Consider the following 19576-nt stretch of genomic DNA (forward strand, 5'->3'; position numbering starts at 1 on the left):
TCTGTATATTCAATATGTTTCATGAGTGATTCTGATGCAGAACCAAGCTCGGGAGCCACTGATTTAGTCCATTCTCTACAGGGGAAACTTGTCCATTGCCCAGGGGACATTTGGCAACGTCAGGAAACATTTTGGTTGTCACAACTGGGGGAGGGAATGCTACTGGAATCTAGTGGGTAAAGGCCAGGACACTACTGAAATCCGACAATGCACAGGACAGCCCCCGCGACTAAGAATTATCCAGTGCAAAATGTCAATAGTGCTGAGGTTGAGAAATCCTGATGTAATCCAACCACGCAGGAAAGAATGGGTCAGGAAAATTACATGACTTTTCATTTCTGCAGTGCGAGGTTGGAACCTCGCTTTCCAGAAATTCAGTCTCATTTTCTTGATTCTATGGTATCTCTCTTTTTTTATTGTGGTAAAATAACATAAAAATTACATTATTCACCATTTTTAAATGTACAGTTCATTGTTATTAAGTACATTCATATTGTGTATTCTATGTGATCTTAAAGATCTGAATTCAAAACTCTTCATTTGAAACTCAACTGTCGTTTTAGTTCACCAGGCTCTCAATATTTAAATGTCTTGGAAATTACAGGTTTTCAGGCTAAAGAGATGGATTTAATGCATTTAAGAGAAAGTCTGCATTATTGGTTCCGGTCTTGCTTGAAACACAAGAAGCTTGTTCTATTCTATGTACCACTCTGAAAAAGTCATAATAGGTTCCTAACAGTTACCATTATTAAGCAGAGAACTGAGTGATCATCTCACTGAATCCTGACAACATAAGGAAGGATGTATGACTATTGCCAATTCCTCCTTTTACAAAGCAGCAGGCTCAACCCCAGTCACACAGCACTTAAGTGGCAGCCCAGATTTTGAGTCCAAATCTGTCTACCCAAAGTCCACACTCACAGGCACCAGCCAAACCGCCCCTCCCAACGTCGAGCCCCAAAGAAACCAGCCTTTCAAGGCTCTTTCTCGCTTCAGTTGGGCTCCTTCTGTAAAAACCAGACCACTCACCATGTTTTCCTTAATTTTTGAGGAAATATAGTCTTTGCTTCATAACTCAATGTGTCCCTGGAAGTCACACCATTAATGGATGTAGTAGGCAAGATGGCAATGATATATGCTCAAATCATGCTGGTGTTACCAGTGGGAACACTTAAGTAGGGGCATGGAGATGGAGAGACTCGAACAGAATTACCCAACAAGTAAAATAAGTCAGACAGAGAAAGACAAATACTACTACATAGTATCACTTATATGTGGAATCTAAAAAAACAAGCAAACGCATACAAACAGAGAGTAGAAAAGTGGCTGTCGGGCTCGGGGTGGGAAAATAGGGACAGGTTGAAAAAAGGGTACAAACTTTCAGCTGCAAGATGAATGAGGTCTGAGGATCTAATGTATAAATTTGGTGACAATAGTTGATAACACAGTTGTATAATTGAAATTTGCTGACAGAGTGGAACTTAAATGTTCTCACACACACAAAAAAAACAAACATAAATAAGTTAATTAACTGGATCTGGGAATCCTTTCACATTGTATATATGTATTACTATGTATATATGTAGCACCACAATATACACTTCAAATATCTTATAATTTTATATGTCAATTATACCTCAATAAAGCTGAAATAAAATAATTTTTAAAAGAACTACCAAACAGATTTATGATTTAGGAGAAACTGGCTGGGTTTTAGTGTCACACAGTACTGTGCTCAAATCAGTAGCTTCCTAGCTGTGTGATCTTAGGCAAATGAACAAACCCCTGAACAACTATGAACTAGGAAGTCTAAAAACTGCCTTGTCGGGCTGTAGTGAGGGGATGAAATACTCCGTGCAGGGCACTTAGCACACTGCCTGGCATGTGGTATGTGGTGATTAGATGGCACAGGCTATTATTACTCCTACTATTATTATTATGTACAGAATAAGCAAAACCCCCATTTCAAGCACAAAAACTTAATTGTGCTTCGTGCTATTGATGCACTTTATAAAGGTCCTGGTAAATCACATTTATGTACATCGAATTACATCTTAAATAGACTACAGAAATAGGATAGTTGAGGGAAAACTGCAGGCAATCATTTTGTACACACTTGACTAAAAACACATGTAGCTACGTTTCTTTTAGAGAAATAAAATCCCCAACCATACCCGGGGAGAGGATGCTATTATAATTTTTCTGTTTGGAGAATGGAGAATACCAAACGTTTTATTCTTATCTTTACTGTTCACAATTCCAACCTAAAGTGGACCCACAGAAGTGGAGATCAATGTGATGGAGCACAAGATACAAATGTATGTAAAACACGGGCTGAGCACCAGGAGCTCATAATCTACTTCAAAAGATGTGGGTACATAAAAAACATGTAAAGAACATTATCCGCAGATTATAGTAACCATAAATAAAAGCTACAGGGAAAGAAAATGGTACAAGAAATTAGAAGGATGGAGAAATGCCTGCCTTATAACAGGCTCAAAAAAGTTTGAGAACAAAGGAGCCTCTCTACCATGCTTAGCAAAGCCAGGATTTACAGGAGTGGAGAGCTGAAGAGAAGGCAGGAGAAATTCGAGCAGGCTGACAGTTAGAAACGAACTGCAAGAGATGAAAAAGAGGTGTGTCAAAAGGCACACTGCTAAAGGGGCAGCTTCTACAAAATGAGAGGGTACTTGAGACCTGCAGGCAGCCCTGCAGGCACTTTGAACCTGGATAACGCATAGGGAATTCATGCAAGGACACGAAGCCAAGTGAAGGAATCCGATTTGAGAATCAGGAACACTAGAAATTCAAGAATCATCCAGGATATGCAGCTGCAAATCCAAGTCTGTTTCTGATGCACACATAATAGAGATGATAGGGACCCCTTGCCTCCCAAGCTGGCCCACATTAGCTTTTCTTGAGTAGAGATCTATCTCCTTGTATGGAGAGGATGGAGTTTATATGCTTTTTGCCATAAATAACACATTTAATGACCCATCTTCTACCTGAAATAACTTCCAAAAGTTGTTAACACTTGTTTGACTCCCTTTCTTCTAGTTCTCATCTGGGCAGTTTCACCAACAATTTGCCTATATCCTGTAGGCACATGAAGGTTTAAACAGGGGAATAACACATCCATCAAACAAAGAGATGAACTGGTGGCCAGCTAGTGGGCCAGGCTGGTGACCAAAGCTGGTGTTATTTACATAGAAGTTACACTTAAATCCACAAGAGAACATGGAATCTGAGACAAAGAGAGCCAACAGCGAACACACAGACCAGAAGGCTAAGTACTGAGGTTGTGACTGATTTAGACAAAAGGAGAAGGACATGGAACCACGAAGAAACCTCACAAAGACTAATCAGATAAGGAGGAAGATTCTCAGAACTGAAGCTTAATGAAGGGAGCAGTGGTTTAAGAAGATATGAATGAGGAGCTTTGCCAAGTTTAAACAAGAGGGCAAGGCCAACCAAGGCAGAGTGAAGACCACTTGACTTAGCAAACCAGAAGGTAATATTGCCATCAAAGAGGGCAGCTCTAGAGAGAGGAAAATTGTTCTTCACTCTAAGATTAAGTGGATACTGAAGCAACATAGATGGCATATACTGACAACATTCAAATCTGCTTGGAATGGAAAGACAGAAAATAAGTTTTGAACTAGCAAGAGAGTTACTAGGTCAAGAGGAGGATTTTCCAAGGTAGGTATAGAAGAGCTTACTGTTGAAGGCAGAGAAGGAGAAAAGAACAAATGAAGAGGATGCTGACGAGGCAAAGCCTCAGGTAAGGGGAAAGGATGGCTTAAAACACAGGTGCAAAAAAGAGATGGGGGTTAGGACAGGCTAAATGCCCTGGGAAGGAAGTGGAGCCACCTCTTCCCTCCTCTGCTGGCAGTGGAAAAAGAAGACAGGACGGCAGGAGACAAGGGCATCCAGTGGTCTGTGGAGCATGCAAATACATAAGCAGAGAAGTTCTGAGGCACGGATAGGAGTGGTAGCTTTCTAGCCTAAGTGTGCTCCTTGGAAAGAAAGGCACGTGGGGGCAGGGTAGAGGCAGGAGAAACTGGAGGCCTGAAGAGCATGTGCAGGGGATAGAAGAACTGCTGCCAGAACACCGGGGAGTGACCAAGAGATGGAAGAAAATATCATGGAGGAGTACTAGGGAGCCAGTGAATATTCCACAGCATGAATATTAGTCCAGTTAGCATGTTCCTTTATTACTAGGTGATGCCTCCCTCTTACCCTTTAATTTTCTCTCCTTCGTAAACATTTAAAAAGGAAGGCAGAGAAAGAAGGAGGAAGGGGGGAAATCTGTTCACGATGGGAGAGCAGGTAAAAAAGAAAACCAGAGCATCTTATTTTCTAATCTACTGAGAACTTGCTTGAACTAGCAGCAATAATGGCTGCCTTTATGGAGGAATTACTCTGAACCAGCAAGGTCCTACATTCTTTTCATACATTTTCTTTAATCCTGACAATGATCATAAAAGTGGCAAATTATTATCAGAGAGAGGGGGGCTCTAGGGCTCACACTCAAGTTTAAATGTCCCCAGAGCCCGCACTGCACCTGTGAGGCCACACTGCATCTCGGCAGCTGCCTCTTGTCAAAGTGTTGGTGGTTCTACACCTTTGAGTGGGAAAGATGCTGTTCACTAAATACTTAACAAGAACAGTGGACGGGCAGCCTTTTAGACTTGGTGTATCAGCAACCACCACTCAGCCTCAAGTGGCTCCTGAGGTTGAAACCCAACAACAGACAGCGAAAGCCGGGACAGAAGCCACGAACAAACGAGCTAGCTGACAATTCTTTCGACAACCTCATATGATACAGCAAACTCTACTTGTGGAAAGCTCCTAAGGCTTTTCCTGCTGAGTACAAACACAGAGTTTTCTCCTCAAAATTTACAAAGAAGATAAACCAGTCCACTTCCAAGCAGACACCCCCTTGAGCCCAACGGGCAAGGTTAGAGCATGGCTGAGCAGAAGTGCTCCCCACGCAGGAAGCTCCCTCTCCCAGTTGTTCACTCATTAAATATCCATTTATTAAACAAGGACTATGCAGCAGGCACTAAAGAAGCAGCAGTCAAAGACGAAGCAACTCACAGGCTCACAACTGTTGATCAGGAGCCCCTGCCTCAGGAGATGTGGGAGCCCCTGCATCAGACTCACCTGGTGCTCATCACAAACCAGACTGAGGGACCACCGTTGGCACCCAGAATCAAAATCTCTGCAGCTGGGCTGGGAAAGCACCTTTTCCACAAGCTCCCTGGGTGATTCGTGGGCACACTCAAGGTTGAAGACCACTAGTTTAAGTGGATAGACAGTGACAACACAATGAGATAAATGGAGGAATACTCAAAGTTTCGGGAGAACACGGGGCAGTGACGCCTAGCCCAACTTCTGGAAAGATCTTTTAGTGAAATAATAGCTATCCAGGTTCAAAAGGAGCAAAGAATTCTCTAAACAAAGATAACATGCAAGGGGAGAGGGAGAGGTTATGTGAACTTTACCAAACAAGGTAAAAGATTAGGAGAAAACATGTAATAGTCATTGCTCGAGTCTTCATTGTGTGTGCAAAAACATTTCCAATTCTTGTGGCAACTTCCGACTGGAGGAAAAACACCTGACACCAGCACTGCCATGAGTCTCTAACTTCAGCCACTGCAGGGCAACAGGGGCTGGGGTTCTCCTCTTTGTGTGGGTCTCCACGTGGCATTTTCAGGAGGCCTCCAATTTAGCCAACTGTTTAAAAGTTCAGTCTTCAGAGTAAGGGAGGCCCGGGTTGTGTCCTGGTCTCACGGACTAGCAAATCACCTAAAAGCTATGAACCTCAATATCTGCATCTGTAAATCCAGAGTCATCACCAAGAATGAGACAAGGCAACATCATGTGCCTCCTGATACGATGCCCGGAGAAAAACACAGTATCATGCCTCTGGTACTTCTGTCAAAAACGCAAAACCTGAATCTAATTGGGAGGAAGCATCAGAGAAACCCAAGCTGAAGGACATTTCACAAAATAGCTGTCCTGTCTTCTACAAAACTGTCAAGGCCACAAAAGATGAAGAAAGACTGAGCAACCATTCCAGATCAATGGAGACCAGAGAAACACGACAATAAATGTAATACATGTCCCGGAGGAAGGTCAGACTGTGGGCAAAACACCTACAAACGACTTTATTGGGACAACTGATGAAATGTGAGCACGGACCATGCACTCTGAATCAGATGATAGTGTTGAACTAATGCTCAATTTCTTGGCTTTTATAAAGAGACTAGTTATGTAAGAGAATAATTTTGTTCTTAGAAATTCTGTTGTTAGAAAACACACACTGAGTATTTAGGGGTAAAGGGAGATGATGCCTCCAAAATCACCCTCCGATGGTTCAGAAAAAGGATATATATTAGAGAGAGAGAGAAAAAATAGAGAAAACAATAAAGCAAATGAAGCAAAACGTTAACAATTAGTGAATCTGGATAAAAAGTAGACAGGAATTCTTTGTAGTATTCTTTCCATTTCTCTGTTTGAAAGTGTATCAAAATAAAGTTACTCTTCAAAACTATCGGGCCATGAAAAGCAAGGAAAGACTGAGAAACTGTCAAAGAATGAGGAAATTTGATATCTATATTACAATGTCGTTGGTACTCCCGGATTGGATCCTGGAACCGAAAAAGGACATTAGTAGAAAAACTGGTGAAATCCAAATGAGGTTTGTAGCTTAGTTTACTAGTAACGTACCATTGTTAATTTCCGAGTTTTGGCAAATGTACCACAGTTCTATTAAGATGTTAACATTAGGGGAAGCTGAGTGAAGGGCATATGGAAACTATACAATCTCTGTCGTTTTTCTTAAATCTAAAATTGTTCCAAAATAAAAAGATTATTTGTAAAACATTAAGACACACACACAGCAAAGGCCATTCCTAAAGGCAGAGGAAACTGACCCCACTGTCCCCTAAGAGCCTATATCAAGAGCTGCTGTCTTAAAGCAGAAGTGCTGAATACCAGCAGGCATGGCAGAATCAAAAGGAAATAGTTCACCTGAACCACTGACTTAGAATCTCCTGGGATGGGACCCCCAAGAACATTTGAACAACTGCCCCAGGTGGTTCAGATGAGGACTCAGGCCTGGGCACCAGATATCCAGCTCAGCACTTCTCAGACTCCACTGCACATAGGAATCCCCCGGGATCTTGTTAAAATGCAGATCCTGCGTCAGGAGCTCCGGGGTAGGGACTGAGACTCTGCATTTCTAATGAGCTCCCAGATAATGCCCAAGCAACTGGTCCTTAGCCCCACATATGGAGAAGGCAAAGCAAGAAAGACAGAGGGGACCTGGGTCCACGACATTGGAGCATCACACCAGCCCAGGACTGCCATGCGGATGTGAGAGACCACCTTCTATCTTGTTGAAGCCATTGTTCTCTTAGGTTGTAGCCAAACGTAATCCTAACTCCATTTAGTCTGCACCAAGTAGTCCCAGACACATTTTAAAGTAAAATTCAACTGGTATCCTCTCTCAAACAGCACGTGAAAAAGGATAAACATCTCTAGCTATTTGGACAAATGTCTATAACACGACTGAGTGGGCTTCTCTATCTGCCTGGGGTACTTCCAGAGTCACATAAAAATTAGCTCCAAGAGCAGTTAAAATGACAATGATGTGCTGGTCTGAGGGCACCTTTTTTTGACAACAATCCTAAAAATTCACCCTTTTTCATTCATGCTCAAGCTCCACTAATTCTGATTTGACCTTCACAATTTGTTTTAATGAGTCCTTTGGATCCACCCAATGACACATAACTCTTGCAGTGGTCTTCAACCAGATAATAAAATCTGACCAGGAAAAAAAAAGTGTAGATCGTAATCATAAAATAGTACCGAGAACATAAATAAAAAGTGGAGTTGCCATGGTACCCTAATTTCCCTTAAGTGTACATTAAGCCTCAACCCTTTTTTTCTTTAAATCATTTACTCTCAAATGACAAAAGCAACCTTCCTGAGATAACTTGTAATCAAACAGTAAAATGGTCAAGATCCAAGCAAAAGGACACCTTTATAGGTCAGACCATTTTTAAAATATTCTTATTTCATTCAGTAAATATTTATTAAGCATTTATTACATTCCAGACAATATACTAGACACAGTGCATCTCACATTAATAATAAAATTACAGTTGGCTAGGATCCAAACCTGAGCCCCTCTATACTAATTTCATTATCAAGCTGTCACTATAATGTACTTGTTGGCTACTTCTGCAAAAATCAAAGAGAAAGGTGAGTCAAAAAATTAAGTTTTGTGTTGCCTATGATAAAACAATCTGCACGTATTCAGGAGTCCCTGCCAGGCAGTTCTGGGACAGCCTCCACGGTGTCAACTGCCCGGAGCCCAGGCCACTTGTCCGTCCTGCCTCCCTCACAGCTTCAGGCACAAACCCTGTATTGACACAATCCAAGTAGATGTTGGACGAGTATGAAAACCCCATGCATCGCCACTGCACATGGTACAGTAATCACATACACTGCAACTATTATTGCAGAGATTTTTCAACACAGCCAGAAAGAGAAAGGGGAAAAATGAGCTATCCAGAGTCTGTGAAAATTCCAGAATAGAACAGAAACTGCAAACAATCGCCAAACTGCAGCCAGCATTACTAACCTGATCGATTTCCATGAGTTTGGGGTAGGCGCCCGGCCATTCTATGGCCACCTTGACAGTGTCTGCAGGTGGCGGCATGGTAAACCCCGAGAATGTCCAAAGTCAGTGGAACCAGGATCCTATAGTGCAGATGGCAGCACGTGTCTAGACCTAATGAGGAATGACAAAAAGAGAAAGAAAAGTCGATCACAGTGCAAAGGCCGGGCGAATTTTGCTTCATCACTTCCTGTTTTCACTGGTGGTTTAGGTACAAGAAACGGCTCTGGGTGCACAAGACACAGGGCGCCACTGCACCACCAGCCCTTGAGGAGAAACGACAGATGAGGGTGCCAAACCCCTAGAGTCAAAGCTGCCAAGAGTCGCGGCCCTGGCGAGGCACACCTTGCCCCAGTCTTCCGTAGAAAGCAAAGTGTCCCTTACCACCAGGTTCTGCTCCCAACGGTGCCCAGGCTCTGGACTCACTCTGTCCAGAATGCACGCAAACTCCTCGCGCTCAACAGGCTCCGGAAAGACAGATTGCCCAGGAAGTCATGGTCAGGAAGCAGCATTTCTTTAAAGTGTTTTGTGTGTGTCACAAATAGAGTTCCGCTCTATAGCAACCAGGATATCATGAGGAAGGAGAAATGCCCCAAGGTCCACACACAGGCACACACACATTCCCTCCCGAAGGCCAGTGCACACAAAGCACCTTTAGCCAGGGGCGAAAATTAACTGGCGTGGCTAGTACAGCCTTGAGAACAGACCTTGAATCCTCATCAGAATGAACAGTGCTGCTTACACAAAGGGAGTAAGATTACCCTCTGCCACCTCTCCTGGACTACCCCGTTTCTTTTAGGATTTTTTTTACTTAACATTTTAGAACAGGTGAAATACTCATGTGACTCAAAACTTGAATGTGCGTGTCTGTGTGTGGGAAGATCTACAATGCAGAATCACGCTCCTCCCAAAGTCACGCACCTACCCAATATCCACTTGTACTCCCATCCCTCCAGCTGTCCACTGTTATTAGTTTCCTATATATTCCTCCAGGATTTTTTCATGTATCTAAGGCAAAAGCAAAAATATATTACATTTTCTCCTTTCCTTATATAAAAGGCAGCAACCTATATACCCTGTTTTTTTCATTTCGTGTATCTTCTAAATCTTTCTATGTTAGTTCAAATAGAGCATCCTGGGTCCTTTTACAGCTGCATAGCAGAATAGTTCTTTGTAGGGAAATATACTCTGATGAACTAGTCCTCATCTTACCTTTGGCTATTATAAACAAGCTGTGCTAAATAACCTTATGCACACATCATTTTGCACTTGTGCAAGTACATCCTTAGGATAGACGCACAGAAGTGAAATTGCTGGGTCAAAGAGTATACCTGGTCTTTTTTTTTTTTTTTTTTTTGAGGAAGATTGGCCCTGAGCTAACATCTGTGCTCATTTTCCTCTACTTTATATGTGGGACACCTGCCACAGCATGGCTTGATAAATGGTGCATACATAGGTCCGCACTCAGGATCCACACCGGCAAAGCCCGGGCAGCGGAAGCAGAGTGTGCAAACTTAACCGCCGCGCCACCGGGCCAGAACATGGTCCTAAATTTTGATAGGCTTTGCCAAATATCCCTCCACAGGACTTCTACCAATCTATGCTATCTTGATCAATGGATGAGGCTGCCTATTTACACACAGCTTCACCAACAGATTGAACTTTTGCACTCCTAACACATTGAGAAAAATATATCTCAGCGTATTTCTTTTATTGTGAATGAGGGCAAACATAAAGAGGCAAAGTCCCATGTTTACTTTTCTGTGAACTGTCCAAATCCTCTGCCCTTATTCTACGGGGTTCTTGGTCTTTTGTTAGAAATTGATCTCTGTATGAAGATTCTAATCAAATTTGTGCCTTTGGTTCTTTATCAGACCACAGTAGGCCTTGTCAGTTACTATCCCAGATCTCAGTGGCAGTTGGACATCTCTGAGACGATAGAGACAGCAGAGTTAACAATGGCAGTTATATAAATAACTAATGCTACCAGAGATGACAAGTAAAGGAAATGAACCAAAACTGCTGCTCCTTTGGTCAACAATGATGAGGGAAGCCTGCGGTGGAGCCAATCAGTGCTAACCAGCAAGAGCAGATTACAAAGCGTTGGTTCAGTTGCTCATTCAACAAATAATTATTGAGCCCAATTCTATCCCAGGCCTATTCTCAGTGCTGGGGACACAGCAGCAAATCTACATGTTAGATGGCATCAAAGGAATATGGATTAAAAAGAAGAAGGGGAGAGAATTGGAAGCATGTGAGTATACCTGTGTGGGAGGGTCAGGAATACAATTTTAAATAGAGAAATCAGGGAAGGCTTCACTGAGAAGGCAGCATTTGAGTAAAGACCTCTGATGGCTGAGGAGGTGAGCCATGCAGATGTCTGGAGAAATCATGTTATAGGCCAAGGGAACAGCAAGTGCAAAGGCCCTGAGGCAGAAGCATGCCTGGTATGTTTCTGAAACAGGCAGGTGGCCGAAGGCAAGTGAGTAAGGGCAAAAATAATACAGCAATGAGTTCCAATAGTTATTGTGTCATAACTTAGTAGGTTCATTCACTGTACTCTTGACCCCCTAGACACTTCTACCACATCTCTTCGTTTGTGACTTCTAAGGAAGACAGTTCATGTCCATTTACATCTATTCAGAGTCTAAACTGGTACAATTTTCCAGAGGTACTTTTGACAAATTGTACCAAAAGCCTTAAAATTTTGTATTCTCTGTAAGTAATTTTATTTTTCTAGGATGTTTCCCCAAGAAATGATTGTTAACTTAACCATAACAATGCCAATTACTATTTTGGTTTTAATTCTCAAAACTTGTAAACAATTGAATATTCAACAAGAGGGACTGGTTAAATAATTATCGAGTCTTTTATGTGCAAATACAAGCAGACAAGCTGTACTGGGCACTTTTTCGTCATAGTCTGTACATTCTTTTGTTCACTTGAGAATTCTAAGGACAATGTATCATATCTGTACCACATCACTTCAATTCAGGATCTGGATTCAATTATACACCCTAAAATAAGAATTAAGAAAACAGGCTCTAATGTGAAAACAGACTCAGTCTGAATATCAGGTAACACCATTCAGATGAAGAACACACAATCTTGGGGGACAAGAGAATAGATAATGAAAATTAAAATGCATTTTGAGTGCCCTCTTCCCACTTCTACACAAAATAGTCTAGAGTTACAGCGAAAGAGGTCATCTAACTATCCAGGAATCAAAGGCCAAGCACACTTCCTGCTTAACTGGCATTTATTTCTCAAAGGCCATTCAGAGGAAACCTGTTAAACAGGTGAGAAATACAATAACGTGGCTCTCCCTGCATCTCCGTGGAGAACAAGAAAGGAACAGAGTACAAAGCAGCTATTGAGAAAGCAAAGAGGCCGGGACATCCCCGGGGAATTCACTTAACTGAGCCCAATTAAATCTCATCAGTTTTCCCCACATTAACAAACAGCACGGATGGGGCGCAGCCAGGGTCCATGGGGTGGAGTCAGGTGTACAATTGCACAACGAATAATCTGGTCCACATCATTATCCTCAGAAGCTCACATTTTATCCTCTTGAATTTATATTTCCATTAGGGAACAGTTAGCTCTCAAGGCTTCTATATATGGTCACTGCTGCTTCTGAGGAAATTTAGGGAAGGGAGTTTCTAGCTCAGGCTTTCTCATTCGAGGCACAGTTAGCATTTGGGGCCGTAGTCCTCTGTTATGGGCACTGTAGGATGGTTAGCAGCATTCCTGGCCTCCACTCTCCCCCTACTCAGTCATGACAATCAGAAATGTGTCCAGACATTGCCAAATGTCCTCTGAGGGGCAAAATCATCCTCTGGTTAAGTTGTGAGCTGCCAAGCCCTCTGGGCAGATTACTAACGATCGGGGCAACCCATCGCTGAACTTGACACAAGACAAATGGTGTCTCATCAGACTCCTCAAGAAACATTAACACGCAGGTCCAATGCTTGGTCAGGCATAACTGAGATGGAAAGATATTTTTCAATCTTCAGACAACAAATTCAATCTCCTAGTGTCCTTTGCTTCCCCAGCACAGTCCTCATGGCACTTGACTCTTCTGGTCAACTTCTCCCCACCACACCTGGAGCACTCCAAGGCCAGGATGCACATCCTGATCACAGTTTCATCACCAGGGTGCAGCGGGTACTTAGTACGTGATTGTCGGCTGAATACATCCTCTCCACAACCAACATCTCATCAGAGCTCCTGGCAGTAAAACCAAGTCTACTGTTGTCAAAATTGCCCAGTAAATATAAGCTACTTGAACTTGTTTCAACAGCCTGATATAATAATTCTTATGCAAACTAAAATTTAAGAACTAAAGGGAAGGCTATGCATCAGGATAGACATTCCAACCATGCTGCCTTTTAAGGTAACTATAAAGTCCCTAGAGGTAACCAGGGAATGGACGGGTGGAGAATTCTACAATGTTCCCACTGGCCTGCTGATTGATTTACTTTATTCCACTTTTAAGGTTAAGATTCTACAACCTTCACGCGCATGTCAAATGGCTTGTTTCTAGTTGAGGGAATTAAATGAGATAGAGGAATCGCTTCTTACTTGGGAGTTAGTTACTAAAGTCCACAAGGTAGTTAGATGTGACTCCATAACCCTTGAGCAAGCGGTTGAAATTTTTTCTTTGTCTTTCTGCTGAATGTCTCCTTCTCAGCTATTTTTTTTTTTTAAAGATTGGCACCTGAGCTAACATCTGTTGCCAATCTCCTTTTTTAGAATTTTTTATTCCTCTCCCTCAAAGCCCCCCAGTACATAGTTGTATATTCTAGTTGTGAGTGCCTCTGGTTGTGGCATGTGGGACACCGCCTCGGCATGGCCTGATGAACTGTGCCATGTCTGCACCCAGGATCCGAACTGGCGAAACCCTGGGCCGCCGAAGTGGAGCACGTGAACTTAACCACTCGGCCACAGGGCCAGCCCCTCCTTCTTAGCTTTGGGTCATGTTTCTGATGGCGAGAAACTACTTGATTCCCATCTAGAAATCTGTCTACCTCTACACATTGTTCTATGCCCAAAGTTCTCCAAGTCTCTGTTCATGTTTGAAACACACCTCACTGTAGTCTCTTAAAGATCTGTTACATGTCTACATGTTTTTCCAGGCAGCTTGGTTAGATCTTAGGTTCATAAAGTTCCTGAATACCTGATGCTTTTTTTTTTAATTTTCCATAGAGTTTTAGCTTTGGGTCCCTATAATGACTTTAAACCCTCTTATCCTATTTCTAATCTCTCCATTACACCAGCAAAACCTATTAAGAGAAAAAACAAAATCAAGTCTATAAGAATATTCCTCCAGAAGCTGTGTCATGGGAAAACTAACAGGCTCGCCCTGGTGAACCGTGTGCCCCCACAACTGCACTGAAAGAGCCTGACAGATGGGCCAGGAGAGGCCAAAAGGCAGATCAATGGGAAAGAAACACTGAACAGCTGGAGAAACGATTTGCTTCAACTCCTCCATCCCTTTCTCCCTCCCCAGGAAAGCTGTCCTCTGCCCCACTGGCCATCAGTATCTATTGGAGACAGATAATAGGTTTATAATGATTATGGGGCTAGAGAGGAAGGAGTGCTAGTCCCATATTTTAAACGTTGAGTGATCCCTGATAGAAAAAGAAATAGACAACATTTTCCCTTGGCATTCAGGTTAGATAGAGAGGGAAAGGGCCTCTGAAAGTGGCACCCCACTGAAAACAGCCTTTCATTCATTCTCTCTGTACTATGTAGAGGAGGGGAAAAAACCTTTCTTCAACCCTCTTAAGTTCAGTAGCTGAGGACTGCAAATTAAACTAACAAAAGAAAGATTAAAAGGAGGGTAAAAAACAGATTATTTACTTATGCAATGCACATTCGTGCAGGAGAACTCAGTAATGAGTAACTCAGAGGTGGTTAGAACTTGGAGCTTATATACCATCTTAACAAGAGATGATAAAGTGTAGAGAAGAGTTTAGATGAAGGAAAAGGGGTTTGGGGCTTTTGCAGGAGATATGCTGTGGAAAGGTGACTTGGAAATGTATGGTGACAATGGGTTTATGGTAAGGTTCATCATGCAGTCCTGAGTCCTCTCATGGGATAAGAGTTGTCTCTGGAGTAGTTTTCTTCCTGGTTTGGGAGAGGAAGACACCTTTACAAATGAAAATTTCCCTTACAAATGTACATTTCCTTTACAAAAGGGAAATTTATGTCCTGCCTTTAAGTAGAAAGGAGAAGGGCAGAAAGCTCCTCCTATGTGTGCTGTTTCTTAATTACCTTCAGCTCAAAATAACCTTTAATGCACTCCGGCGTATTTTGCAGAGGCATCTTCTGATCTCCTTCAACTACTCAGTCTTTCCTGAGCTGTCTAGTCTTTATTTTTTAGCACACTGCCTTGCCTGGTACACTGTGTCTCAGGAAGGCCCACTGGAAACAGACCTGGATAAAAGTTTTGTGCTCCTCTTGTTTGTACAGCATCCTTCTTATTCCAAACAGACTGATAACATCTCAACACCCTTATTGTCTACCCAAGCAGATAGTAAGGGACAGGAGCCACCAGCTTGACATTAATCAGGATGTTGTGATTATCCAGGCTTGCTGAACCTTGTCTTCGTGTCCCTTCTCAAACACGTATTAGGGAGGGACAGATATTCCTCTTTACAAGTCATGTAGGTGAGCAATGACTGACAGAAAGGACCATGGAGCAGGGGTAGTGGGCATGTGCCCCCCCACTGGAGGGTCTGGATGGACTCATACACAGTCGGGGTGCCATTTCAGATTCTCTGTCTCCATTAGGGAACTGATGGCCATTCTGAGAACAGCAGAGGGTCAAGGAGGAAGCTTTATGGCTTCAGAAATGGGGGAACACTGCACAAGGCATAAGCATTCAGGAGAAAGTGAGGAAAAGAGAGAACTGAACCAAATGCAGAAGCCCAATATTCCAGTTTACTTATATGCTGTTGCCAAAGCCTATGGTAGTCTTAGAAATAATTCCACCCATTGACTTGGCCAGGTGGGGAAATGTGCTACTAGCTGCCTTTGGCTTACAGAATGTTGCAATCTTGCAGAGAAAAGTCTTGGCATTCACAGCGTTTTGAATTGTCATCCTGGAGGCAATGGGACAGTTGGCAGAAAGGGGTGCAGCCAAGAGCTGAGAGTAGACACTCAACTGGGCCCTTGAAACACATACCTCCCCACTTACTCTTTACCCCAGCCCCAGGGATAGTTGGCACTATCAGCAGTAAACAAATGAAGATACTAAATCTTAGCAAGTTTGAATAACTTCCCCCAAATATTTACCTACTCTCAAGGTGACAGAGGCCGCTCTAACATGATCCCTATTGTGGATTATTGTGTCTCCTCCAAAATTCAGATGTTGAAGTTCTAACCCCCAGTACATAAGAATGTGACTGTCTTTGGGGATTGGACCTTTAAAGAGGTAATCAAGTTAAAATGAGGTCATTAGGGTGGGGCCTGACCCGATCTGACTGGTGCCTTGCAAGGAGAGGAAATGTGGACACAAACAGGTGCAGGGGGATGACCATTTGAGGACACAGCGAGAAGATGGCCATCTACAAGCTGAGGAGAGAAGCCTCAGAAGGAACCACCCCTACCAACACGTTTAGATCCCAGACTCCTAGTCTCCAGAACTGTGAGAAAATAAATTGCTATTGTTTAAGTTACCAGGTCTGCGGTACTTTGTTATGGCTGCCCTAGCAAACCAGCACGACACTAAAGACAGAAAGGTTAAGGAAGACGCTGATGCTTTGATACAAAGATGTTTAAAATCTTCTGCATTCCAAAAAGTACCATAACAATTTAAAGACAAATCAGCTATGACCCAAACTGACATAAATCACCTCAAGAATGATCTCTTGTAAATTTATTTTTTTAAAAAATCCCTGTACAACCTAAAGAAAAGAAAATAGACAAAGCAATCAACTTAGGAGGAAATGTATGATCAATAAATACCAAAAAGTCAGCCTTAATCGTAATGTGAGAAATGCAAATATAAACAACAAAACATACCTTTTTTTTGTCTATCATATTGGTAGGAAATAAATGCTTATTTTTTTTTTTAAGATTTTATGTTTTTCCTTTTCCTCTCCAAAGCCCCCTGGTACATAGTTGTATATTATTCGTTGTGGGTCCTTCTAGTTGTGGCATGTGGGACGCCGCCTCAGCGTGGTTTGATGAGCAGTGCCATGTCCGCACCCAGGATTCGAACCAACGAAACACTGGGCCACCTGCTGCGGAGCGCACGAACTTAACCACTCAGCCACGGGGCCAGCCCCGAAATAAACGCTTATTGATTGGTGAGAATGTAGACAAAAAAACTCTCTCATACACTGTTACCATCCAGAAAAAAAGTAAAAGCAAAAGCCCTTTAAAAATAAACAAAACCAATTTATTTTTAATACATAAAATGTAAAGTAATACATTTTGCCATTAGGATGTCTGTTCTCAAGAAACTACTAAAGCAGAGTTTCTTAACTACAGCACTATTGACATTTTGGAGCAGACAGTTCTTTGCTGGAGGCTGCCCTGGGCACTGCAGGATGTTTAGCAGCATCCTTGGCCTAGCACCAGATGCCAGTAACACCTCCTCAGTGATGATGATCAAAATGCCTCCAGACATTGCCAAATTGTCCCCTTAGGGGACAAATTACCCCTAGTTAAAAACCAGGGCACACAGGTGATTGATTCTAATCTTGATTTTTTTTTAAAGTTATTATGTAGACCAAGTTTACAAAGTGGGAATTAATGGTCACAGATACAATATTTTCCATGCAAAAAAGGGAGGTGAAATGTTGAGTAAGGGTCATTTGAAGAAATAAAAGCGTTTTCTTTACAGCTGCTAAAAACCAACAGGAAAGGGAATCGATGTAAAAACATAAATACCTTGATAGCACTTGAGGACATTTGTAACTTTTTGCTCTAGCACTTTTCCCTCACACACAGCTCTAGTGAACTCTTGTAGCTTTGGTTTTTGTCCGTCTAGTGAGCTTTTCTATCTCTTTTCTTCAAGTAGCAGGGCCTGTCCCACTGGCTACTAGCCAAGAGTGGGCATGTGGCCAGGCCTAGCCAATGACAGCACCCATCTCCCTGGCAACAGTGATTGGTCCAAGGGACAGACACACGATCCAAGCAAATCAATGTCTGGGGATTGATCTATGAGGCCTGGAAGGAAAGAGTTCTCCCTTTCTGCGGGAAGTTGTTCTGCTGAAGCTGTCAGGAGCCATGTTCCCACCCTGTGGGGAAAGGCCGTCTGCAATAGCAAGGAACGAGGCAAGGCGAGGAGAAGCAGAAACAGAGGAGAGAGAGGAGAGAGGAAAGAGGACAGGAGTCCTAACTCTGGCTCCTAACCCATTTCCTCCCATTCTCTGAGCTATCCTAATTTTCTTCCTAGATAAATGAACCCATAAATTCTCCACTGTGCTAAGTGAGTTTGAGCTGGGTTTCCATCACTTGTAATTGAAACACTCCTAACTAATACATCAACTCTACCATATCTGTTTACTGTCCTGAGTTATAATCTTGGCATTCCCTTGAGAGATGACTGTCACACAAAACACACACTGAAGTTACACAACCTAACTTTGCAGCCAAGTGAGAACGCTAATTTTGCTCTCCAATTCTAGAGCTCAGATGCCTGCACGTCCACATTTCTGACAGAGCCCTCAGTACCTAGGACCTGCGCTTCCTCTTCTGGGCTGCTAGCAGAAGGCATGCGTGCATTTCTGGAATTAGTCTTAGTCTGGCATTTCCACACAACATCACTTCTTTAAGATACTATTAATTAATGTAATGAAAAAAAAAGTCAAATCTCTTATAAAACATTGAATGGAATAACGCTAATAATGGAACTAACTAGTTCATGTACTAAATACTTCTCACAACAAACTTATGAAATAGGTACCTTTACTAAGCCATTTTACAGACAAGAAAACTGAGATGCAGAGACATTAAGTAACTTGCCCAAAGTCCTATATTCACATACGGGGCCTAGCCAGAACTGAATTCACATCTGCCTGATTCCATACCCCACGTTTTTAATCACTATACCATATTTTGAAAAACGTTCCTTTACTACAGGACTTCTTGGGCCTTTAATGAAATACATGTGCACTGTGAAATCTTCATACGCAATATGCAATATTTCCCAAATGCATGTGTCCAGAAAAGTCTTTTTTTTCTCTCATGGAGCATCTTGTGGCACTTCTTTCTCATGGGACACACTTTGGGAAATGACTCTTTGAGGCCATTTGCCTCCTTGGTTTCTCAGGAAAAAAGAATTGCCAAGTAGTCTTGGCCAGAAATGTAGTGGAAAGTGGCAAAGAAAACTCTTTCCTTTAGTCCCATATTGAATTATCATCACCTGCATCTATGGGATTGTCTCCAGGAAAGAAGCCTAATTCTTTTGAGTAACTCTTTCCAATTCACATAGGACAGTAAAGATTTAATTAACTACAGCTTCTACGGTGCAAACTAGCAGACGATAAATAACAAAAGAAACAGAGTATCTGTATTTGCAATAAGCTAGAATCTGAACTTCCTGCTTTAAATCTTTGAATGATGCTTGGGGCCTATAGCACATAACCCTCCCAGAGCCTGGCTCTCCAGCCTGCCTCTGAGCACCACCAGTGCACCTTCCCTACCAACTGCATCCCTGTGCCCCACCCCACTAAATATGCAATGACTGTAAGTCAGACGCAACAAATAGGTTTTCCCTTAAGATCATCAACAGTCCTTTTGCAGGGGCTGCTGATAGCACTACTTAAGGCCAAGCCCCAGACTGGCCAGGGCAGGATCTCTCCAGGTGTGCCCTGGTCTACTGAGTGGCGAGGAAGAACCCCGAGACGAATGTTGGCTATCTCTTTC

The 19576-nt window shown here is 42.5% G+C and overlaps 1 protein-coding gene across 23 annotated transcripts in view; it reads right to left on the reverse strand.

Moving 5' to 3' along the window:
* Positions 1-19576, reverse strand: part of ELMO1 (engulfment and cell motility 1) — a 523453-nt gene that overhangs the window by 423793 nt on the left and 80084 nt on the right. For 16 of the 23 annotated variants that reach the window (XM_023639526.2, XM_023639522.2, XM_070264858.1 and 13 more), the window contains one exon: positions 8657-8806. The exons of 2 other annotated variants lie outside the window; for them this stretch is intronic. In XM_023639526.2, coding sequence (XP_023495294.1) covers positions 8657-8734 — 78 coding nt within the window. In that variant the 5' untranslated portion in view covers positions 8735-8806. Of the gene's footprint in view, positions 1-8656; positions 8807-9076; positions 9370-9617; positions 9701-19576 lie in introns of those variants that run through there. 5 more of the 23 variants (XM_070264857.1, XM_070264863.1, XM_070264859.1 and 2 more) reach the window with 5 other exon arrangements.

The sequence above is a fragment of the Equus caballus genome, chromosome 4 (genome assembly GCF_041296265.1).
Source record: "Equus caballus isolate H_3958 breed thoroughbred chromosome 4, TB-T2T, whole genome shotgun sequence".
Taxonomy (NCBI): Eukaryota; Metazoa; Chordata; class Mammalia; order Perissodactyla; family Equidae; genus Equus; species Equus caballus.